The 24,400-nt window shown below is 27.7% G+C and overlaps 5 protein-coding genes across 8 annotated transcripts; 3 read left to right on the top strand and 2 right to left on the bottom strand.

Annotated features, from left to right (window-relative positions):
* The first annotated feature begins 1,252 nt into the window (after positions 1-1,252).
* LOC126846057 (acylphosphatase-2) lies at positions 1,253-4,203 on the top strand. The gene is made up of 3 exons (XM_050585148.1): positions 1,253-1,394; positions 3,307-3,433; positions 3,816-4,203. Exons 1-3 carry the CDS (start codon positions 1,325-1,327, stop codon positions 3,928-3,930), a joined length of 312 nt encoding a protein of 103 aa, XP_050441105.1. The 5' UTR covers positions 1,253-1,324; the 3' UTR covers positions 3,931-4,203.
* A 171-nt stretch (positions 4,204-4,374) lies between these two features.
* LOC126846055 (WD repeat-containing protein 26) lies at positions 4,375-11,176 on the bottom strand. 2 transcript variants are annotated; one of them, XM_050585144.1, is made up of 13 exons: positions 10,940-11,176; positions 10,426-10,772; positions 9,537-9,636; positions 8,786-8,845; positions 8,558-8,694; positions 8,229-8,363; positions 7,875-7,994; positions 7,674-7,827; positions 7,348-7,608; positions 7,119-7,264; positions 6,446-6,654; positions 6,167-6,358; positions 4,375-4,668 (listed from the first exon to the last, which is right to left on the bottom strand). In XM_050585144.1, the coding sequence occupies exons 2-13, from the start codon at positions 10,611-10,613 to the stop codon at positions 4,625-4,627; spliced, it is 1,746 nt and encodes a 581-aa protein (XP_050441101.1). In that variant the 5' UTR covers positions 10,614-10,772; positions 10,940-11,176; the 3' UTR covers positions 4,375-4,624. The 2 variants fall into 2 exon arrangements, with proteins under 2 accessions (XP_050441101.1, XP_050441102.1); XM_050585145.1 differs by having other exon boundaries at positions 4,377-4,668; positions 7,674-7,812; positions 10,940-11,175.
* LOC126846056 (Golgi resident protein GCP60) lies at positions 11,079-16,788 on the top strand. 2 transcript variants are annotated; one of them, XM_050585147.1, is made up of 9 exons: positions 11,079-11,544; positions 12,623-12,764; positions 12,835-12,975; positions 13,291-13,395; positions 14,206-14,293; positions 14,358-14,550; positions 14,621-14,745; positions 15,274-15,460; positions 15,672-16,788. In XM_050585147.1, exons 1-9 carry the CDS (start codon positions 11,454-11,456, stop codon positions 15,866-15,868), a joined length of 1,269 nt encoding a protein of 422 aa, XP_050441104.1. In that variant the 5' UTR covers positions 11,079-11,453; the 3' UTR covers positions 15,869-16,788. The 2 variants fall into 2 exon arrangements, with proteins under 2 accessions (XP_050441104.1, XP_050441103.1); XM_050585146.1 differs by having other exon boundaries at positions 11,087-11,544; positions 15,630-16,777.
* Positions 16,789-18,126: 1,338 nt separating this feature from the next.
* Positions 18,127-19,620, bottom strand: LOC126847218 (NHP2-like protein 1). The gene is made up of 4 exons (XM_050587363.1): positions 19,478-19,620; positions 18,702-18,837; positions 18,492-18,629; positions 18,127-18,325 (listed from the first exon to the last, which is right to left on the bottom strand). Exons 2-4 carry the CDS (start codon positions 18,835-18,837, stop codon positions 18,201-18,203), a joined length of 399 nt encoding a protein of 132 aa, XP_050443320.1. The 5' UTR covers positions 19,478-19,620; the 3' UTR covers positions 18,127-18,200.
* Positions 19,621-19,911: 291 nt separating this feature from the next.
* Positions 19,912-23,984, top strand: LOC126847215 (protein kinase 4-like). Of its 2 annotated transcripts, XM_050587357.1 has the most exons (3): positions 19,912-20,482; positions 20,548-20,640; positions 21,605-23,984. In XM_050587357.1, the coding sequence occupies exon 3, from the start codon at positions 21,627-21,629 to the stop codon at positions 23,706-23,708; it is 2,082 nt and encodes a 693-aa protein (XP_050443314.1). In that variant the 5' UTR covers positions 19,912-20,482; positions 20,548-20,640; positions 21,605-21,626; the 3' UTR covers positions 23,709-23,984. The 2 variants fall into 2 exon arrangements, with proteins under 2 accessions (XP_050443314.1, XP_050443313.1); XM_050587356.1 differs by lacking the exon at positions 20,548-20,640 and having other exon boundaries at positions 19,913-20,482.
* The last annotated feature ends 416 nt before the right edge of the window (positions 23,985-24,400 follow it).

The raw sequence follows: 24,400 nt of genomic DNA, 5'->3' as shown, positions 1-24,400 counted from the left end.
GATGAACGGGTGAGTAGGTAGAATCACAAGCAGAAAATATTATTTCGTCCATCGCACCGGTTTGTAATGTTATACAAGTACGCTGGTACATGTAAATGATTACATATATTAATAGTCACTGCATAATAATATTATAATTTTCCAAATGTGGTACCAAATAATCCTTTATCCTTAGCATAACGGTTAAAGAAACCGGCGCAACCTGAGGCTACAGTCGTTGGTAAATGGTACCATCAAACTTTGAATGCACCCAAAATGTGAATACTCCAGGTTTGAAACATAAAACCTGCAGTGAATATTAAGTGGATTTTTTTAGCATGGTTTTATAAGTATTGTATACTAATATAGGTATTACAAATATATATATTGGAATGTGAAAATATCGTTAAATTTCATAATTATTGTGCTTATTTAACACACACGGAGACGGGATTAAAGAATATACCGACCTCAAGACGTAATATAGTTCATTTATAAATTAACCCATAAATTATGAAATTATAACTGCACGTGGAAAGATAAAATATTCTATACAGTGTATGATAGATTTATATATTTTACTAATATCGTATTCATTATTGAGTAAACAAATGGTTAAACATTTGGCATCGTGCTAAGTATCGAAAATTACTGTTTAAAATACTTTAATATGCACTTGAATGAACTGACATTATTTCCTGCCAAGTTGCGCGTCATTTTAAAAGGTCCTTACGTCTATTTTAGGTGTTAATAAATGATATCCATAGGACATACTATATGTGTAGGTATCTAAACAATTTAAATATGCACACAAGTTGATTTAAAACTGTCTATATTCAGTACCATTATGCCATTAATAAATTAACGAGTTCCTTTTCTCTAACACACGCTACTGACACAAGGTTAATTCGGCTTTTGTTTTGTAATTGAAATATGTTTTTATTCCCTTCGTCAAAACCAGAAGTTTGGCAGAAGTATGAATGTCAATAATAATAATTTCCGTCTTCGTTGTTTTTTTTTTGTGACATTCGATTCTGGCACAGAATTTTCTAATCGACATATTATGGAAATATCTAGGAAACTCGTACATCTAACCGTACAATTCACCATTACAACCAATTTTACTTTGAAGCCGTTATGGATTTACTATGACTTATGGCGTTTGGTCCAAGTTAGGTAATCCTAGGGTAGATAGCCCAAGGTGACGTTGACAATGTGTAATATTGACTGACGGCCGGTAAACATCTGCGTTGCTCAATATAGAACGGTTATCAAAAATAGAATCTGTGCGAGAAAAAATAAGTGTTAGACTGCACTGCGCTTAGTATGCGATTTGGCATGAACCATGGACCATCAGGAAGACGCAGGTCATTCATACGTCTCGGTCGAATTTGAAGTGTTCGGCAAAGTACAAGGTAAATAATAAAATATACAATATTTATACTTATACATACTTCCAATCCTATTGATATACATTTCTGTAGTCTTAAAACAATTTTAAACTTCATATAAGTGTGCACTTGACTATTTCGGTAGAATAAAGTTCACTTCTACTTTGAAACTTTGGTATTTATTTTATTACATTATTTATTATAAAATTATAATAGGGATCTACTATATTATGTGTACTGTGTAGTGTTATAATATTATTAATTTTATTATTTTACAATGTTATAGATATTAGATTTTCATAAAACTTCCTCGCTCATCTACGGTTTTTAAGGTCTGTCACTTAAGAAAATAATTGTTAGTCTACTGAACAATTTTACAGTCGATAACCAATTTAGTTTCATATAAACAAGAACTTTGCCTTTACTATGAAACACCTAAGTTTTACTAATATTAAATCACAAATTATATTTTCGAGGAAAAATACCGACATTTTTTCTATTAATAAAATGATAATAGACAATATAATTTGTTACAATTTATTTTAGATAGTGTTAATCACAAACAATTTTCTTATTATGATGTATCAGATTATAGGAATTATCACAGATTTGTATTGCTAACCAACTAAATTGAACATTTACTTTGCGTTGTAATCATCTTAAAAGTTTAAATCATTTTAACGAACTGGTATTAAAACTATTTTTCTGACAAAAAAATTGGCCATAATTTCCTAATATCTTAATTTCTTAATCAGCTTTTTTCTTAACCATACTTAATATATGTTCATGGTGAGTATCCATAAACTTTCCTCTTTACACGTCAATATTATTAAACAGTCGTTAGGTACCAAATAATTATAATATTTTGATAAAACTAATGACTAAGTGCTACCTATAAGATAGGTTTATGTCTATCAGTATAAGTTACCATTTGTGTTTTAGAACTTAATATACCTCTGAAAAAACTCAAATAGGTTAATCTTTCAAAATATAGACACGTGTATAGTTGTTTACACTTTACACAAAATCTAAATAATTTTACTAAATATTGACTTTTTGACTTAAAGCGGGGGAAATATTTTTGTTTAATTTTTCTTTTAAATGTGTGTACCAACACCAATACGCTAATTTTGTGAAGTATTATTAAAATTATTTTGGCCTCAATACATGTTTCGTCGTCTTGGTAGGGAACTTCTGTCTCCCCCTAATGACTCCTCACATCTGGCAATCAAATGATAATCGAAAAGGCTAAACTAGGACTGATTCAAAAGTTCATTTGTGACACGGGAAACATAAAGCCGAGAATTATCGTGGAAGAGACCCACATCTGTGGTCAACAATTATCTCCTCTTTTTTTTGTATTACCCGGCGCAGTTTCAACAATATTTCACAGTAGGCAGGGGAGTATATCGTTTGCCCACGAGACAAAAAATCAATAAAGAAACCCTTTTTTTTTGTCTAAAAATTCGACAATAAGACAACGTCTTGAAAATGTATGAACATAAATATTATGTTTATTGCATCAATTTATATAATTAACTAAACCGCTCATATTCTTCAGGGGAACGTTCGCTTAAACGCAACATAGACTATTTGTAAAAAAAATTCTCTCTTGACCAACAGAAGCAAACGGAACGTATTTAAAATTTTGTGCATCACCTCTTATCAATCTAATTAAATAGAAATCGAATTTTAAGGGGACAGTGAATTAAGCTAAATTTTTACTTCGCGGGTTTTCAAGGGCCGCCTTTTAGGCTGTTGCATTCCTTGAACATAACGTCTGCCCTCGCCAAAGTTGTCTATTGATCAAGAGGTCGAGAAGAACTTAATATAATATATATAAAAGCCTAAACACTTGTATTATATTTAATTTCAACGGTATATTGTTTAGTTTTATTATATGCTGTCTAATAATTTTTCTTGGCTGCCCATTCAGGCGTGTACTTTACCAAATACTGTAGAGACCAATGTGCAGAACTCAACATTGTCGGATGGGTGAAAAACAGTAAGCGCGGTACGATTATGGGAAAAATGCAAGGACCAAAATCGAATGTTGAAGCAATGTAAGTTCCCGCTTTCTTCAAAGTCTTCATATAACATAATATCCATTTTTCGTACCTATGATATGATAATAAAGTTATTTGAAAATTTTAATATATTCAGGCTGAATGATCCAGTAGCGTACTTTTGATTTATTTTGGTAAAATGTAATAATCAATAATGTTGTAGCAATATTAATAAAACATCCATAAAAACTCTACACAAAAAAATAATTAAAATAAAAAGAACCGCCGAATTCCTCATTGACATACACAACATTAATGAGAAACAACACTTTTAATAAACCTGCATAAATGCATGATAGCATTTATACCCTTTAAAATTAATGTTAACTTCTAAATGTATACATGTTATTATACTATAATACATATCATGTTTATAAAGGATTGCGTGGTTGTCGAATGAAGGAAGTCCTGGCAGTAAGGTAGAACGTTGTGATCTAATGAATTTTGAGTACTTGGCCAGGAAGGAGTTCAACGGGTTTAGTATAAGATTTTGATAAGAAAATTATTATAACATTTAATTATTTATTATAAGGCTGCTGCTACTGTGCATACTACATAGCGGTAAAACATGTGGATCTAAATGTGAAAACTTAATTATTTACAAAAAAGACATGTACATATTGTTAAAAAATTACATTGTTTATTAATAATTTTAAGTCAATATTAGATCGAATTACACATATATAAATGTATATATATATTTATCTTAACAATATTATTTTATAAGTAAAATCAAAGTGCATAATTATGAAACTATATTTAGAAAAATGAATAAAATATAAACTATTGGTAAAACAAAGGTCTATGTTCTATACATGAAAAATTATACTTATAATAATAAAAGAAAATACACAACTTAATTACTAAGGATTTTGCAGTAAAAATATTTACAACATATGCTATATTTGCTGTTGTATTTAATATATTATTACTCTCTATATACAAAATATACGAGTCATACAGTTAATGGTTTTTCATTTTATTTTATTTATTTTATTTATACAAAAATGTTGTGTCATAATCATTTGAAGACTTATTTCCAAAGAAGTAAAAGAACACTAAGACAACAAAAGAATTAAGTATTGTTCAAAATACAAGATTTTCAGATAAGGTTTAATAATGGCAAAAACAACATTTACAATTTATATAAGTTCGTAACCAAAACAGTCTAAATGATAATTTATTTTATTACATATTATGTTTGGAAGGTGACCCCGAATCGTTGTTAATATCTGTGTAAAACAAAAAAAAAGTGTAAATTTTATTTGAATTTATACTCTAACAAGTGTGTTTTATCATGTTAATGATGTTATTAAAAAAAATATTCTTATATGGACCTAATTCAATAAATTACCCAAATTGGGTATTTGTATGATTTTACTAAGACAATATTCAATTAGATAAGGTTTCATTCATTTGTAGTTAGGTTTTCAGAATAGGCTAAAATAAATTCTAAATCTATGTATCAAATAATTAACTATTAAAAAACATAAGACTGCTATCAATGACACAATCATCTATTTTTAAAAAATGTAGATTAGATTTTGAAAGTAATCAAGACAATAAAAAACCACAATATTGCAATTTGTAATGAACTAAATAATATATTATAACGATAATTAAGTATAGTGTTGTGTTTTATTAAATTTGCACTTATTAATTTAAAAACTTTGGTAATGAAATTAATAAATATACAAATATTAACTATATCATATCATTTACATACAATCAATAAGTATTATAAATAAATCATAATTATTAATGCTAAATTATAGTAGGAAAAAGTTAAATTGGTGTTATTATTATTATAAAAATAATAACTCAAATGCGTTAATAATTTAAAAAAATATATTAAAATCATACTTGACTGTGATGAAACATTAATTCTTATTTTATTGCTTGAATATTTAAAAAAAATAAACAAACCAAATAATAAAAAAGGTAGAATTAATAAACAAAATTATAATACACTATTACTTTATTTAGGAATTTATTGTCTTAAATTATAGTCATTTTATGAAACTGTACTTCAAGTAATTGAAATAATATACAGGTTTACTTTTTTTAGATAACAAAATTATGACCATACATACTTAACAATTTATGGCAGTGCATGTTTTAATATTTATTAGAGAACAATAGAAAAATATCAGCATCAAAATACAATAAAGAAGTCACAGAAGAATGACTATTTATCGCAAGTTGAAAATATTTTAATATTTAATCATTCACTTCAAAATAGTAATGATACACTCTTACAAGTTTTATTGTAAATGTTTTACTTGTAATAACTCGGGAATGGGAAGAAACATTTAGCTTTCAATTACTTAATATAAATAAAGGGTATAGTACATATGTTAAATGTAATACTAGTGTTGTTAGAAAATTGTATTAGATTTTTTAACTTATTAGAATAAGTTTTGAAAAAATGTATGATACCACACTTTAAATTAATAATGTGTGTTGAGCTTAAACTTTCCACAAAAAAAAAAAAATTAAATCAAATGAAACAAAATAATAACAATTACAACATTCCCATAATATTTAACAGGAGAATTATAAAAACAAGCTTTATTTTTATTTTTAATTCTATGGTGTTAATATGTAAGATAAAATAATTATATGAATGTAATGCAAATTTACATCATTGACTAGTTTTATATTTGATTTTTTTTATTTCTTAACAAATACATATTATTTATCGGAGTATATTATCAATAGAAAACTTACCACTTTTGTTGGTTTTTTGCTTACGATATTTAGCAGAAGGACCCCATATACGAACAGTACAGTCATCGGATACTGAAGCTAACATTTGATGATAAACAGGGTTCCAGCTAACACATGTTACTGCTCTAGTATGACCAGTTAATGTTGCTATTGGCAATTCATGTTTAATATGCCATAAATACACTTTGTTATCTAAATTATTAAAATAAATTAAATATATAATTAATTAATTATTATTTTGCAATATAAAAATAATATCATAAGTTTAGAATTACAAACCTTCACTTCCACTAGCAATGAAATCATGATTGACACCACCAAAACAGCTGTGTATTGAAAAATGGCCTTGAGTAACTCCTTGAAACTTACGAACTAAACATTTGTCTTGCAAGTCCCACAAATGGACCCCTTGAGATACAACATTAAGCAGTGCTAAACGGTCTGTTTTGTTTACTGTGAACGACATTATAGGATGATCTTCTTGTATTCTAAAGAAATAAAAAATAGTAAATAGAAAATAAAAATAAGTATAATTATACTTATTTTTAAATAGGGGTTAAGGTATTCTAATACAATGTACCTTAATTAAGGTACATTGTACGAGAATACCTTAAACCACATTATTATGCTACTTTTTGGAACATTAAATTTGATTTTGTATTATTTCTAGAAATCAAATACATGTCTCTATGAACAAAGTGATTTCTGTGTTGGATCATTTTAATTTTAAAAACTCATGGAAGTATTAAAGTATTTATTACAATAAAATCCAGCTTAACACACCTTAATAGTAAATTAATTAACCTTTCCACCATAGTACAAAAGTTATCAAAAATTCACAAAATACTTGATTTGCGTAAATCTAAATGCTTATTTGAAATACTGTTGTTGTATTTACATTAAATTTGTTACTGAATTTATACTTAACATAACATCTGATTAAGTTACTCACAAATTTTGATCACTTAGCTCGTCAAAATTGTACGAACGTATACGTTGACGTGTGTCGGCAGCCAAAACTGTTTTTCCATCTGCCCGACACCAAAGACAATTCACTCGGACTCCTTCCCATGAATCTAACACAGAGCCTTCTAGATCCTAACAATATATGGTAGTAACTTTATTGTTAAATGTTGAGCTGTTAAAAGAATAAAAATTAACAAAACATAAAAATAACTTACACATTGGTAGAACTGTCCACGAATTCCTCCACAGACAAATTTTTGGCCATCCTTATGCCAAGAACAGGCAGTAAGTGAGTCATCTGATGAATGTGATAGTTTTAAACGCAGTACACCAGTATTAACATTCCACACCCATAGATCAGGACAGTCTTCTGGGCCACAGGCCATAAGGAGTTCACCATCTGGGGACCATGATAGGTAACTAACCCCATATGAATGACCATCCAAAGTAATTGATTGTTCTACAGTTAAAGTTTCCTATGATAAAATTAATTAGCATTAATCATAGGAATCCACATTTTAATTTTTTTCTGAATTATTACTGGATCAACATCATATATAATAATAGATGCGTCCTTTGAGCCAGTTGCTAATTTTTTTCCATCTGGTGAAAATCGACAGAACCAAACTTCATCGCAATGTTCGGTCAAAATTTGAACTGTTTCACATGGAATTTGCTCTCTATAATGACAATTCCTTTTTTAAAAAAAAATATATTGCTATATTGTGAATTAATTACTTACAATGAACACTTATGGTCAGTAAGTAATGAAACATTTTCGATAGAATTATCAAATAATGTATTATGGAATAAACATTGGTTTCTTTGCAATTCTACAGCCTGAGTCAATAACATATGCAACCTAACAAACATGTTCATACTAATGAGTAATTTTTATTATTCAATAAATTTAATTTAAAATAACACAAATATCCACAAATCATAATAATTTATGAACACTCACTAAGTAATTTTCATTTATTTTAATTACATGAATATTAAATACACACCTTACATTTTATGATGAATTCATTATTAAAATAAAATACTTTGTTATGTAAAACAATTAGCATTATGTAATAAAAAAAATAGCTACCTTTTTGGTGGCAGCATAATATGCGGAGGCAGAAACTGCTGAATCATATCCATTAGAGAAGTTCTAGACTTTAATCCTTTTCCCTCCCAATTTGCCCGTTTCATTAATTCTTCCCGGCCACTACACATCATATAACTGAAAATAACAACAATTTAAAAAAGATTAAGTATTTATTTATTTAACAATTGTCACAGGCAAAGCCCAAGGTACAGATATGAAATAAACGTTTACTTATACTTATTTACAAATATACAACAGATAAAAAAAATATAACAGTATTTAATAATTAAAATTAATATAAAAATAAAATATTTTTCTGTTGAAATTACCTGCTGAGAATATGAACTTTGTCAATATTGTGTTGCAAAGGTGTCAATTCATTGCGCAACACATGTAATGCATCTAAAACTTTGCCATCCTCTAAATACTCCAAATACTTTTGCTCAAATATTAAAAACTTCATATCCTAAAATAATAAATTATACGGCATAAATATACCTAATTATACAAAATTTGTTTTATTCAATATTTTCAAAGCAAATTCAAAATAAACTAACCAAAAAATATTTGCATGAATTTCCTACTAAGGCCTGAAGTTCATTCAAATCTGCGCTAACCTTGAAAAAAAACATGCAAACAATTTATATTTACTCCAATTAAAATTAAAAACAAATTTTCATCTTTTTTAACCAATAGCTATAATTATTAGTACCTAAAAATTATTAAATTAGTGAAATAATAAAATAGAGTAACTTGTAAGAAAAATTTTAACTTTAATTTAATTAAATACACAATCTGTAATAAAATACATTTTAAATGTATTAATTAGATTGACTGTCACGGTCTATGTTTAGTGCTGAAGATGGCATCACCGTTGTTGAAATACCTGAATGTTTAAATTGTATTATATTGATTATAGATGAAATTCAGTTTTGAAATTAAACTAAAGCAATTTTGCTTTTATTTTAATATTGATATTTGAAATAAAATTGTAAATAAGAATAAAGAAAAATTTTTTTTAAACATACATTTTTTTAAAAAAATTTTTTGATAGCTGGGTAAACCTCACATATTTAATACTTCAGTATACACAATATGATTAATTGCACAACAAGACCTAAAAAAGTCTTAGGTGACTAAATTAACTTTCAGTATGCAATTTTCTAAACAAACATACAACTCTTCTAGTTGTAGTAGATCACTCATAGTCGTAACTAAATGAATTAGCAATAAAAACTTACTGTTATTATTACAAACCGTTATAGTTTAGAAACTTTGTAAAATATTTTTCAAAGAAGATATACTTACTTTATTCCATTCACCTTCCATAACATGATGTCTGAATTGTGTAGCAGCAGGATGTTCTAAACGACATCCTGATTCTTGCATCAACACTTCGGCTGTTTGACTGTGATAAAATTTTAATAGTTTGATTGTTATTGTAATACAAATGATGAAGTGATAATAATTGATAATAATCAGAGAAGTTAAGGAACATTGGTGTAGTTTCTATGTCCAGCAATAATATTTAAATAACCAATATAGCAATTACCGCCAGTGCAGGTGGTGTCTAATATTTATTGACAAGAGCCAAGTCATTATAAATTATTTTTTTTAATTAGGTATATATAATTTGGTGTGATATGTAAATATCAAACAAGTAACAATTAAGAAAATATAATTAGTGTAAATTAAAAAAAATTGTTTATTGACAGTTATTCATTAATCCATTAATCATTATATAATTTAGAATCATGATAATTCAGAATCATTATAAACAATTTTTTTTAATTGAAAAGAATCAACAAAATATTGTGTCTAACAAACTGCTTAGTATGGGAGAGCATAGGCGTAGAATAGGAGGGACTAAGGGTAGCCTCCCATAAAATTACATCAATTTTCTACGTTCATAATAGGAACAAATGGCACACAAATGTTTTGACGAGTTATGTCATACCTTCCTTAAGACGTGTACTCACGTCTCACCATTGCAAACATAAATATTATCCTAACAAAAAATATTTAAAAGAAGGGAGTCAATTGAAACTAATATGTAGTTTTTATATTGACTTCTACCATATAAATATTGTGTTAAAATTTGAGAACATAGAAGAATTTTTTTGACTGATAATAACAAATTGACTAATAAGTGATAAGAACACATTAAAGAGATATTATATAAACTCAAAATTCTTACTTGAGACCAATGAGTTTTAAATGTTGACCAATTAGCCGCACAATTTCTTGACTCGATTTTCCCTTAATAACGCACCCATTGTTTTGTTCTTGGTCATCACTATTGCTTGTGCCATTGACTGTCGAACTGGAAGACGGCTCATCAATTGATCCATTGTGTTGCAAAACGCCGTTGGTTGGCTGCAACATGGTTTCTTCCGTATCCAAGTGCCTTTTCTTACACGGTGGTGGTACAAGCCCACCGTCATCAGAATCGCCACTCGAGGCCAGTCTTGCTACGCGATAGCTGGATTTAAACGCTTTTCCCACCTCTACGCGAATCTATTATTGGACGACAACACATCAAATCTAAAATAACAAATGCGATGCATCGATAAACATAATAATATCTTGCGCTGCGTATGTAAGCGTATTTATTGTATTTATGTTCGCATTTTATTATTTTCTTTTTTTCACTACAACAGCTGTGCGAGATAAACATACTCGGGCACGCACGCACGCGCATCAACACCCACCTTTGTTATTATTTAGGAATTCTCCATCTTCGTACAAATCGCTTAATCACCAGAACAACAACAACACTACCGTTTTCCTTTAAAAAACAATTCCGTAACACAGTCACTATTTTTCAAACGAACTCGAAAGCGGAAAAAACACGAATCGGACAAAGCGAGTACAAGAACTTTGTTGAAATATTGAATTTAAAAACAAATTACCTTAATACCTACCCCGAACTGTTAAGAGAAGGACCTTTAGATCTACCAATGGTTGAATTTTGTTTAACCTCAAAACGTTTTGGTTACCATTGCAATAATGATAAGAGCTGAGGAAAGAATAATCAACATCGAATTTTATAATATCAATATTAAAATTAAGAATCACGGTTGACGATAGCTGTTCACTTAATCAGTAATCCACATAAATTACAATAATTTTTGTGTACATACGAATATAATTATATCAAGTCTGTTCTGTTTTCGTAAACAAATTCAAGTCATACCTCGCTAGGAGTTGTTTATTATTGATATAATGTGTAACAACAATAAAGAAGAAGATATAGTGGGCAAATGGGGCTTGCCTCTTAAAGAACTCTACTCCTTCGCGTTAAAGTTTTTTAAAGGTATGCAAAATAATATTTTTTTAGTGGCTATTTGAATTTTAATGAAGGCTTGATGCAAAAATATCATGATATATAAACTTGTTGTAAAAAATAATTTACTATTTATGTAACTATTTATTATATTTAATTGTTTAAATACTAATTTTATCTTATAAAAATGCAACAATTGTACGTAATTAACTGTATATTATAAAGGTATAAATCTACTTTACCGGACACCCTTTTTTTTCAATTTTTTTTTTATTCGATAGTATTTTTCACGCTGATTACTAATATATAAAAATTTTGCGCCGCTCGCACTTAGTTTGGAAGTTACAGAAGTTTAAAGTTTGCCGATATCAACTTATGCGCGCGCCCAGCGCCGCACATCTACCCGCGGCCGCTGGGTACATCATTCGACAATCGCCGCTCTTGACATAGCGGGCGCGCAACACTGGGCTAGGTTTTGTGTCAATAGGTCGCTGACTGCTTCCAGGGTAGTTTCGAGTTAGTTTTTTTTATTCCCTTTAGGTGAGCTAATTTTCCCTCTAGGGGTTTGAGGGCGTGAGGCCCCACCCTAACGAAGAGTCCTGAAGGGACTCGTATCGGCTCCTGGAGCCGGCAGGCGTAGGGAGTTGCTTTATTTAATTAAGAGTGTTTTAATTAAAACTAAGTTGACCTAATTGACTAATTTGATAGTACTTATACTAAATACTAAAAAAAAGATTACGACGGGCGGGAGCCAAGTAGACGAGGGGGGTAATTAGTATAACGAACGCCTGCTATGTCGAGAGCGGCGATCGTCGAATGATGTACCCGGTGGCCGCAGGTAGACGTGCGGCGCTGGGCGCGCGCGTAAGTCGATATCGGCAAACTTCCAAACTAAGTGCGAGCGGTGAAAAATTTTTACATATTCGTAATCAGCGTAAAAAATACTATCAAATAAAAAAAAAATTTAAAAAAAAAGGGTTTTTGGTAAAGTAGATTTGTTCTATTATAAATTATGCAATATTACAATAGTAATAGTATAGCATGTTACAATAATATTTATTTTAAAAACTAATACACAAACTAGGTATTCTATTTATTTTGTTTACAGAAAAAGAAGGTAAAGCTTTTCATTTTACTTATGATGATAAACTTAAACTTGTTGCTTATACACGACAAGTTAGTCATGGAAAGTTGGATGAATCTAAATTACCACCATTGGGTGTATTTGATGTCATAGGTAGAGATAGAAGGTGAGTAAATTATTTAATTTTTAGTTTATACTTTAAAGTTATTTAATTGTTTTCTTGTGTTGGGCTGCAGATTAGCTTGGCAAGCTCTTGGTGATATGTCACCAGAAAATTCCATGATAAATTTTGTTAAATTGGTTAATAAAGAATGCACTTTATTTAAACACACTGTTGAAGCTTATAAAGCAGATTTAATTGAACAAAAGCGAATAACGTGAGTAACACTGTCTTATCTTTTTATAGTTTGTAATGTGAAATTATAATTTAAGTTACATTTTGTTTAATATAAATAACTATTGAGTGCTTGTGCGAGTGGCATTTGCACCTTTTTTTTTTTTAAACTGTGCCACGCATGAAGTCAGCCAGAAGGTACTGACAGATATTCTCTAGTTACAAAGGAAAATACAATTTTAATTTTGCCACGGTTGATTTAAAGCAGTACAAATGTCGCCACGCGAGCGATAGTGTGACTTTTAAAAACCCAAGTGCTTAAAGGTTAAAGACATGCTTTGTATCATTAAATTTACAGGGAAGAAAATGTTAAAAGAGAACAAGAGGAAATGGAAAAGCAATTTGCTCTCATGGCATTAAAACAAAAGGAAGAAGAAGAAAGATGCAGACAAGAAAATACTAAGTAAATGATAGTCACTAATTATATTTATTTTGCTAAGTATTATGTGCAGCTACATAAAAAATATGCATGATTATTAATTAATATCAGTCATAGTTATGTTGAAAAATTATTTGGTCACTATATACTAAAATTCTTTTGGGAGTAACCATGTTTTCATTATTTATACAAAAAAAAAAATTAGTTTTTGAATCAAGCAATCAATGTAAGTTTAGTTTCAACAACCATATAATTAATAAGAGTAATCATAATAGATTAAATGATATAACGAGAAATGTCGATAGTGCTGATAATAATGATATACATTTTTTGTCGGAATTGTGGTCTATAGTGAGTCTTTTTCTTTTTTTATGTAATACAAAGTCTGGCTTATTGTCCTGTACTGTGCTATCTATATGAGCATAAAATGTGCATTATTATTATTTATTAATAATCCACAAATTATTAATTTACATTTCAAATAGTTGAAAACTAATCAAATAATTGTAGTATAATAAATAAGTAAAATAACTGATTACATTACAATTTTGATCATCTAGTTTTTACATCACCATATTTGTTAATAACAGTTAGTCGTAGTAAAAAAATGTTTAGTACAGATTATTTAATAACCAATCAATTATCATTTGTCTTCCGATGGCCCATTTTTTTTAAAATTAAATACATGAAGTCACAATTGGTCTGATACAAACAATCGTATATGCCTAATTATTTCTTCAAGAGTAGATATCTTTGGTGGAAAGTTCAAGAAGGAAAAGAATGAAAGAATATTTAAATTTGTTTGAATTATTTTCTTTATCCCTTTTTTTTCAGGCAATTAATACAAGAAGCTTTAAATAAACAGACCTACAGTCAGTTCTTAACTTATGCCCAAAACCAGTTCCCAAATAATCCTGATGAAGTAAACTATCATATTTTATTTTATTTTAAATAAAATACTATATTAATATATTAAAATTTTACAGCAAGCTGTACTTGTAAGACAATTGCAGGAACAACATTACCATCAGTACATGCAACAGTTACAACAAAACTATGAACCTGGGAAAGAACTTGAAATAGCAAATGCCATGATGTCTGCTCCTGAAGAAAAGGGGAATGAAAATGATAATGTTTGTAAAGAACAATGTGGAAATGGTCAATGTCCATCTGGAGAATGTATGCGTTTTCTATTTGTTATAATTGTGTTTACCATTCAAAATGTTTAATATTTATTTTTAAACTAAAGGCTCTGTTCAAACATTGTTTCCTGCATCTATGTGGACTAGAAAAGATATTGATGAATTTAAACTTAGTTTACAAAGGGAAGGTGGAGAAGCCATCATAAAAGTCAGCCATGGAGAAACAGTAACTGTTAGTGTTAATAATTATTTATTGTTATATTATGCTGCCATCTTACAAAAAAAGCACAATAAGTGTTAAATAAACCTAAACAGATTATTAAACAATAAACAAAGGCAGTTGTTTAAGACGGAAATATTGAGACGTTAAATTATTTAATACATTCTTTTTTTCTTTGCATTGATATAAGTGAAAAGTTCTTCATTTCCAACCTATCTGACAAATTTTCTGATAATATTCATTCGTCTGCCTCATCTTTCACAACTGAGTGCCTTGCTATAATTGAAGCCCTTTTGGCTTTTTTGGAGTAACTTATTATGGTTGTATAAAATTGTATTAAATCATTTTGTTATAAGTCATATGACTATGTATCTCATTGCATCTTTTTGTACAGGTTATCAAAATACAATATCTTGACATATTTTTTAAACAAATATCAATATAATATGACATAAATAAATCAAATATATATATTTATAATATTTGTCGTAATTTATGTTAATTTAATGTATTTATGTATAATTCAATATTTAATTACAGGTTAGAGTTCCAACCACTGAAGGTGGAAATTGCATATTTTGGGAGTTTGCAACCGATGGTCATGATATTGGTTTTGGTTTATATTTTGAATGGGTTAAACCTGACACTACTCAAGTTTCAGTACATGTTTCTGATATGGAACAGGAGTTAGACGACTTGGATGATGACGAAGAAAATATTAATACAGGTAATACATTTATTTTGATTTATATTAAAATGGGTAGGTTATATAGTGGTATTATTAAATAAAAAATATTAACAAATTCAAAATAATATTAGAAAATGTTAATATTTAGTTCTATAATAATTAAATGATACAAAGATTTTTCTTTATTGAGAAAAACAATTTGTCATAGATTTACTTTGTGAATTGGAACAAAATGGTATTTCATTTAAAGATTTAAAAGAGAGCAGTTTATTGGATCGTCCACCATTATCATGTGTAATACCAATATACCGACGAGATTGTCATAAGGAAGTGTACGCTGGTAGTCATTTGTATCCTGGCGAAGGAGTTTACCAACTGAAGTTTGATAACTCTTATAGTTTATGGAGGTCAAAAACATTATATTATAGAATATATTATTCTCAATAAGGCCACAATATTTATTATATAAGTAATTTATTTTTCCTATTACAATGTCATTTGACAACAAATATTATGCCATGCTTATGCTTGTTTTAATTAAAAATGTATACATTATATGCTAATATTGAAATTTGTAAATCAATTTATTAGCTATATAAGGGTGTCTCACACTATTTTAATAATTTTACATAAATTAATATGTAGTTTTATTTATACGTGAAACATCCTTTTATGCATAAATATTAAAAATGGTACCCAAAAATTTACAATTCACTAAATATAATAGTTAATATTGTACACTCAATATAAATAAAAATTGTAGTTACGTATACAAATTAATATTTATGTATTTTTTTAACTTAATTGGATTTATAAAAACTTAAATTTGGCAAAAGAAGTAATAGTTAATCAAAATGTAATCGTAGGATATTTCCACATTTACGCCAATGTCTTTCGTAACCTATGTTACATGGTGTATTAATATTTAATTATTATTTTTACATTCAGTATTGCTTTTAAAAAAATCTTTTTGTCGAACAATATTTCTATCTTGACATAATTTATTTATTCTTAATATTGCAAATTTTCAAGACTAAAAAAATAGGAGAAACTATATTTGCAAGTTCAGAAGTTTCTTTCCTATAATAAATACGTGTTCAATCACTTGATTCATCAAAGCCTAATATCAATTTATCTACAAAAAGTAAACCTTTGATCTTTGCACAATAATTTGGTGGTTATTGTGCCAAACTATAGTATTAGTAAATAAGTGTATCTTATAAATTGTAAATAATTCTTTATTATACTTGTTAATTTATTAAATTCTAGTATAACTAAAATTTAGTTATTTTTTTCAAGTCTTTATTATTAATTGTAAGTGCTTAGTAGTATTTATTAGTAACTTAACCAAATATAGCTTTAATCAAGTATTATAGTTATAATTTTTATTGTATCACTAAGGTTGTAATAATATAATCAAATGTTATAACTACTATATTTGATACTTTACAAAATATTAAATATAATAGTCTGTTAATAGTCGATTATATAAAAATATGATACATTATGGTAATAATATTGCTTTATCTTAAATTTTACAATTTGTTATAAATACCTCCACATTATGTTGTTTATAATATTTTAGTTACTGTGTTTCTTTTTGTTCTGCAATTTTAATGAAAATACAATTTTACCTTTAGCCTATTAAGCTAGTCAATATTTGTAATAGGTTTTTTTTCAACCTTATTAATAAAAGTAATGACAAAAAAATATTAAGTATCTAAATATCATTTGACATGTATTAGTTCCTGAAAGTTTATATGACACCATTTATTTAAAGTAATATGGTACATTTGCCTTACAAAATATTGTTTATTTTCTATAATAAGTAAAGTATTTTATTCCCCCAACCTACTCGAAAACAAGTGGTAAATTTGAATCGTTTCTCACTTTCGACAAAAACTAATGTTACCTTCTTTCCCATGAAAATTAAAGATTCCACGGGAATTATGAGCTGCAAATCATACTACTTTCAAAGGAATAAAATAATAGGTATTAGTTCTTGACACAAGAAAGCCAAACTTACCGTTATATATGAGGCCTAGTATTAAACTTATTACTTTCATGAGAAGTATCCATACGAAGTACAGACCATCATTAAGTGATAAATAAAACTAAGTTCACACAATTTTTGCCACTTGTATCTAATTTTAAATATAAATTATAAAACAGTACTTTCCAAGACTTCAGAGTAAAATCAAATTTTATAATATAAGTAAAATTTGATTGTACAACAAAAAATTTCTAAAAACAGTTATCTTTTAAAATACAAGGATTGTAATAGTTGTATGGTTAATAAAGCCCAACTTTTTTGATTTCAGTAAGTAAATTAAAGTTCAAAATATCAAGACTATATACAGTGGTATTAATAACTTATTTCACTAACAAAAAAAAAAATCAATTGTCTTTCTGGAATGAAATTTTCCGTTCTATAATAAATCATGTCATTACATTATATAGCTTAAAAAAATTTTCAACAAAAATCATGAAATTATGTTTTAGGTATTAGACCTAAAAGCAAAAAAATAACCAACCCGATAACATATTTTGATAGTTACAGAATGATAGTTTTTAAATATTTTATTGGCTTCTTAAGTTATGAAATATAGAAAAACTTGTTTATGGATGTCAATGGTATGAACTATTTTGATTCTTATACTATAAAAATATTACCAATTGGCAATGAAAACATTATATCAACAAAATAATAATACATACAATTTTTCAATTATCATTATTATTTCAAAATAGTAATATAAAATGAAAAAGGTGTACAAAATTAAACCAGAAGTCGCTCTATTTCAGTCTGAACTTGTTGTATTTGAGGCCGCAGTTGTGATCCTTCATCACTAGTAATAGAACAAGCTATTACTGGCCTAGAAACACCACAAGCTCGTCCTAATGCTAAAACAATATAAAAAAATGTTTGTAATAAGTATTTTTATAGAATTATTATTCAAAACAAGGGTTTCAGAATAAATTCTGCAACACAGAAACAAATTAAGATTCATAGTTAAGCTCTGTGTCCCAGAATAAATATTTTTAAAAGTTCAGAAACTACACAACATACCTTGTTTTGACCTAATGAAAACATATGGAACATTTTTGTCTTCACATAATAAAGGTAAATGTAATAATATTTCCAAAGGTTCTGCATCTGCGGCACAAACAATAAATTCTGATATACCTCTATTTAGGGTCTTCGTAGCTAAAATACAAGAAATAATTAGCTTAAATTTAGGACTAAGATAATATAGGAAATATATTGGTTAATCGTTACCTTCATTTGCACCTTTGCGCAGTTGTTTGTAGTTCATTGCTTGTTGAACCAAATTAAGGATTTTAGTTGTCAGTTGTGGATCAGCCAAAGGATACGCTTTAGGATTCACATCCAAAGTAATTCCTTGATCATCCATCTAAAAAACAAAACCATCGTTTTTAAATACAGTAGACATAATACATTCATAAAAAATAATTAAATTAGTTATAAAAACTAAAACCCATGACAATAAATAATTAATAGATAATTTAAATTACCTATTAATTTTAAGTTAAACGATAAATTCAAATGTAATTAAAAAGACAACTGAATGAAAATATTGATGAAATCAGATATAGATTTTTTTAATTCCATCAACATCCTTCTTTCAGTACTGCCTTCATACAATATATCTATTAAAGACATCATTTAATTACATAGATAGTACGTTTTTAACTTAAAAAAAATAAAATATATATTTTAATTTTTATGTAAATCAGATAATTTAGTTTTCTCCCCAACTTTCATTCATTGTTTTACTGTGGGAAAAACAAATGTTAACTAAACTATAAAGTTCGACAATGATTTTATAATACTAATACAAACTAACTGGAATAAATCATCTTACTAACACATTCTAAATCATTATAATTAAGTACATAACCACGTGCGTTTCGTTATACACGATTGTGTAAAGAATGAAACATTAAGTTAAAATGCTTAAAACAAATAATTTCATATGTTAAATGTTATTACAGTGGAAAAATAAAACAATCAATTAATACAAATATACTTACAATTTGTCGAAATTTTGAATATTATTTAAAAAAAATCTAACTAATAATCACATAACCGAAGACATGAACACAACAATATCATAGGAATGATATACTGTAATATAGCTATGTTTAATTTGTTTGAAATGAAATATAAATGCCAGACCGCGCCGCTTACTTCAAAACATGTTAATTTGAGAAAATGTGAGGTTTTGTTTGTATTTTAACCGCATGTAGTTGCATGCAAACCGTTTATCTTGATACGTTTCTATGGTCATATGCGTAGTACATTTTTTTAATTAATTGATCAGTAGATAGCGCTACACAGTCATTGGGTAAGCTGCCATAGGTTCCAAGGCTAGAGGTTAAACAGTGTTGTTATTCAAAGTTCAAATTATAAATCAAAGAATAGATTAAATTTAGTCTATTCTGTGATCATAGTAGCAAAGAATAACCAGAAGGAAAACTTAAAGTTAATAAAATAATATTTACAACCCTTAACCATAAAACTGAGACTGTCGTTAGCGCTGAAGATGACAACATTGTTGGCTCATTGGCTGTTGCCGAAATATGTCGTATACGCGGAGAGTATATAATTTTTTATGGTTAAGGGTTTTAAATATTGCTTTATTATATACAACCATAAGTTGCTCAAGTTTTTTCTAGATAAACTTAAAGTTACTACTAGTAACCATAGTTTGACTTAACCACGGTTATAGATAAAATCGTATATCTTATATCGTGCTTTTATATCAAGGTCTTCTATAGATAATATTATCTATAGAACTTTATAAACTTTTATATAGCAACGGAAATCTGCCACAGAGATTTGATATCAGCTGTCCATATTTTTAGTTTTAACTTTTAAGCGCCAACTGTTTCGTATGTAATAACTTATATGTTTATCATTTAATTTTCACGTATTCGGGATTTTTTTACTAACGAAGTATAGTATATTGAGCTGTTTGCTCTTTTTCTCACCTCAAACTTTTAATTAGTTAAGTGTTAACCTTTAGTTCTGTTTAGGTATGTACAAGTTTGTGTATTTAATATTTTAGTATATATATATTTTTTTAATACATCGTTTAAAGGCCAAAAATCGTTTCTACAATCCTGAAAAATGTGTCATCCAATGAACGAAATATTAAATATTTACATCAATAATTAATATTGTGGTACAGTAGGTAAACTTACTCTTTCAATTACCTTAAAGAGAATAATAAATTATTGTTCTCCTTAATTTACAGTCTTGTATTGTCCTTGAATTAAAAACGAATATGAAGTATAGAAAAACTTTAAATGGCTTTTTTTCAAAAAGTTCTAGGGTTCTGTACATTTTTGGGTGTTTTTCTCCAATCTAATGGGTAGAGATAAACTTTTTAGTTTTTTGGCCTTATCAACTACTTTTTGGGTACAATATCTGTTCTCTAGATTTGCTATATGAAGAAATTGTGGTTCAACACACAAAAAAACACATCATTGTATAACCAATACCAATTAAGCTCCCTGTCAAAGCTAAAAATACAAAACAATCTAGTACTCATCTGGCCATTCACCAGCTTAGTTTAAAAAATAAATTGTTTTATAATACTACAATTATAGACTGATCTATACTTAAATATTGCCAAACTGGTGCGAACTTACATAAATTATACTATTGATTATATATTACTAGAAATACATAATCAATGATTATACTTGTTTGCTATTATTTTAGTGGGGCTTGTTTGAAACTACTTTCAAGAATAGGTATAATGTTTTGATCAAATATATTTTCTTCACCGTCATCGTCTGATATTTTATGTTTATACCTAAAAGGTCAATCTCACTTTTTGCAATTGTATTTCCATAATAGGTTCTATGCTACTCTTTTACAAAAACGATCATACATTTTTCATTTTTTACCATGTAAATGCCTTTTTTTTACAATTTATTTGATGTATCAATTTACATGTTTATTGTTCTAACTTAATTTTGTTAAAATTGAGATTGGCTCTTTAGACTTAAGGTACAGGTATATATTAAATATTAGAAAAGTTTGATTCAGGTGTGTTATGCACCTTATAATAAGTAGTATACACTTAGCATTCAATAACAATGTTTAATATAATATTTTAGGGAAAATTTATAATTCATTTCTGTTTTTAGCTTGTTGAAAATCCGAATAAAAATGGAGCACACCGTTACAGCTAATTTCTTACATCAAGATTTAAATTCCAGCCATTGTTATAAAAACACAAATGGTATTACACTTTTTGACAAAAATCTTTGTAGAATTAATAAAAATCTTGAATTTGTTAATGAATACTATACACCACAACATTATGAACTATTTGAAAATAACTTACAAACAATTGAAAATAAATCATCTGAAGACACATTAGAAGAACCTATTAATCAATCCGTTGCCTTTTATGATGAATTGTATAAACTCACTATGAACCAAATTGAGTCGATGAGAAAAACCAATGTTCGAAAAGTGTTGAACAAAAAAGCATGTGATTGGGAACGACAGAGAAGAAATCATAACTATTTGCTAGATACAGACTCTGATAAATCAAAACATTTGCGTCGTAAAGATCTTATTATAGATAGAAATTATTCTAATGAATTGTTGCATGTAGATGATGTTCAATTACAAACTAAACTATGCGAAGAACAAATTAAGTTTGATCAAAAATCAAGAGATGTCAAATGTGTTTTAGCTTTAAAGATAATATATAGTTTACTTGGTGATTCAAAAAAGTTGTTGAGTAAAAATCAAGTTTCAAATTCAAGTACTGAAGAAATAGATAGATATAATTCATTAGAGACTGCTTATAACAAATTTCAAAACAAGTTGGTTAATTTCAGCGAGCATGATTTTTTAACTATTAATCAACTTACTCAAAATATTCAAATATTTATTGAACAATTGGGAAAATATAGAAGTGAAACTCAGATAAAAAATTTTACATTCGAAATTGATGAAAAGAGTGAATCTAATAATTGTAATAATACTTTAAAAACTGAATGTAACAATGGCAACTCCGACAATAATTTAAATAGCTTCACATTTAAAATTAATGAAATAGATGAAAAGAATAAATCTAATAATCATAATAACACTCTAAACATTGAAAGTAATGACAATAAATCCGACAACAATTTAAATAGTTTTACATTTAAAGTTGTTGAACAGCCTGAACAAGTTAATAATGAGTTTTTTACTTTTAATTTTAAAGTTGACAAAGAAGCACCTAGCTCAAGTATTGAACATTTTTCATTTAAGATTGATAACCATGTTGAACAGTCTACTCGAAGTACATGTTATAAATTTGAAGAAGAATACACACAATTCTTAGAAAATCATTTAGTTCTTCAAAAACATCTAAGGAATTTTGAACATTTATATTCAACATTTCTAAATGACTCCAACTATAAATCTGCTAGGCAAGAATTGACAAAATCAATCAATACTCCTGTTAATAGTATTTCTTCAGTATCAGCATGGCATATGAAAGATAAATATGATAAACTTGATGCGTTATTGAAATGTAAAACTGTAAAAACTGGCAACTCTATTATTTCAGCAAATTGTCATAAAGATGCCTTAGCCTTTTGCAAGGACACATTAGCAAAAAAAATTATAAACATTGGTGAACAAGTAACTAGTGTTAAAACAGAAACCGCTTTTGAAGTAGCATCAATTGTTACAGAACTTTGGCAGGCTCATCCAGATTTTGGCACTATATTATATGCTAGGTTTAAACAAAAATGCCCGAGTCTCATTCCATATACCGCTGCAAAAACAGAAGAAGAGACTGATGAAGAATATTATAAATCATTAGGATATAACTATACCAATGGTATTGTTGAAAAACAAGATAAGTATGTAAAACGAATGACTGGAATAATAAGATTGTTTGCAGCCATTATTGTTTCTGAAACCAAGAGTGGTAAAGCATTAGGAATTGCCCATGCTTGGATGTTGATTGCAGCAACTGTAAATATGGTTCCTCAGTTAGATGTTACAGCAGTTTTAATACAAGAAATGTTAGTAATTACTGGATATAATTTAAAACAAGCATATGGTAAGCAATTCATTAAAATGTTAAGGTTCATTGAGAGCAGATATATGAATAAAATTGATGAAATCACACCAGTTGGATGTGGAGGTCCAGTTCAGCGGTTAAAAACATTTCTTTCTAAAACAATTAAATCAGGTTATATTGAAAAACCTAAAGGAATCATCTCAGTCAACTTTTGGTGACCAAAACCTAAATTTTAATTACATGTTTTTTACTTATTGATTTCATTGTTGTAATATTTTTTATCATTAATTGTAATTAAATTGTTTTTTCTACAATACAAAGAAAGAGTATTATATACTTTTATTTTTTGAACTAGTCTCTTAAGTTTTATTACTTTTAAAATCTATCAGTGATATATCTACACTATCTAGAATAATCTTTGGAAATGATTGCTAACAAATTCATAGATATTTTAAATAAAATAAGAAACTAAGCAAGTACTCACACGATGCCTTATGAACATGACCCGGTATTTTATTAAAAATCTAATGTTTTTCCTACAAAAAAATTTAAATAATCATTTTTTTGGTAAGTTATAAAAAACTTTATATCGATAAGGGTTTTTGCTTGCTTAATTTTTTAGTTGCTAGAAATCCATTTTTAGTTCTTAATTTTTTTCAAAAACTTTAAAATGATGTCTATCTAAATGTTTTGTAGAGTTCATTTTTAAAATGAACTTGAAGAGTAAACTTCTAAAATGAACGGCTTTTTTTCGATAACCTATTATTATATATTATATTAAGGCTATGTAATATAGACTACGCAATACTATTACTAAATTAACAGTCATGATACTGCGAAGAATAATTCTTTCTCAGACTTCAAAAAAGAAGTATTTTAGGAAAAGTTTGTATTCACAGGTGTTCATGCC

This window comes from Adelges cooleyi, unplaced genomic scaffold, assembly GCF_023614345.1.
Source record: "Adelges cooleyi isolate 19-005CV unplaced genomic scaffold, UGA_ACOO_1.1 ACOO_flye_CR_arks_rails_tigmint_CR_PRNA_9, whole genome shotgun sequence".
Classification (NCBI taxonomy): Eukaryota; Metazoa; Arthropoda; class Insecta; order Hemiptera; family Adelgidae; genus Adelges; species Adelges cooleyi.
Note: the sequence above shows the minus strand (reverse complement) of the source record. Positions and strands in the feature narration are given on the sequence as shown.

What these genes read in the sequence shown, in the direction of transcription:
- LOC126846057 (XM_050585148.1), top strand. Translation starts at nt 1,325, where the DNA reads ATGGACCATCAGGAAGACGCAGGTCATTCATACGTCTCGGTCGAATTT. An exon ending in AGTGTTCGGCAAAGTACAAG is followed by an intron (nt 1,395 to 3,306) that starts GTAAATAATAAA and finishes CTGCCCATTCAG; the next exon opens with GCGTGTACTTTACCAAATAC. An exon ending in AAATCGAATGTTGAAGCAAT is followed by an intron (nt 3,434 to 3,815) that starts GTAAGTTCCCGC and finishes ATGTTTATAAAG; the next exon opens with GATTGCGTGGTTGTCGAATG.
- LOC126846055 (XM_050585144.1), bottom strand. Translation starts at nt 10,613, where the DNA reads ATGTTGCAGCCAACCAACGGCGTTTTGCAACACAATGGATCAATTGAT. An exon ending in TTAAAACTCATTGGTCTCAA is followed by an intron (nt 9,637 to 10,425) that starts GTAAGAATTTTG and finishes ATTTTATCACAG; the next exon opens with TCAAACAGCCGAAGTGTTGA. An exon ending in AAAGTTCATATTCTCAGCAG is followed by an intron (nt 8,364 to 8,557) that starts GTAATTTCAACA and finishes TGTTATTTTCAG; the next exon opens with TTATATGATGTGTAGTGGCC.
- LOC126846056 (XM_050585146.1), top strand. Translation starts at nt 11,454, where the DNA reads ATGTGTAACAACAATAAAGAAGAAGATATAGTGGGCAAATGGGGCTTG. An exon ending in TCAATGTCCATCTGGAGAAT is followed by an intron (nt 14,551 to 14,620) that starts GTATGCGTTTTC and finishes TTTAAACTAAAG; the next exon opens with GCTCTGTTCAAACATTGTTT. An exon ending in CGAAGAAAATATTAATACAG is followed by an intron (nt 15,461 to 15,629) that starts GTAATACATTTA and finishes AATTTGTCATAG; the next exon opens with ATTTACTTTGTGAATTGGAA.
- LOC126847218 (XM_050587363.1), bottom strand. Translation starts at nt 18,837, where the DNA reads ATGGATGATCAAGGAATTACTTTGGATGTGAATCCTAAAGCGTATCCT. An exon ending in GCGCAAAGGTGCAAATGAAG is followed by an intron (nt 18,630 to 18,701) that starts GTAACGATTAAC and finishes CTTGTATTTTAG; the next exon opens with CTACGAAGACCCTAAATAGA. An exon ending in TTTCATTAGGTCAAAACAAG is followed by an intron (nt 18,326 to 18,491) that starts GTATGTTGTGTA and finishes ATATTGTTTTAG; the next exon opens with CATTAGGACGAGCTTGTGGT.
- LOC126847215 (XM_050587357.1), top strand. Translation starts at nt 21,627, where the DNA reads ATGGAGCACACCGTTACAGCTAATTTCTTACATCAAGATTTAAATTCC.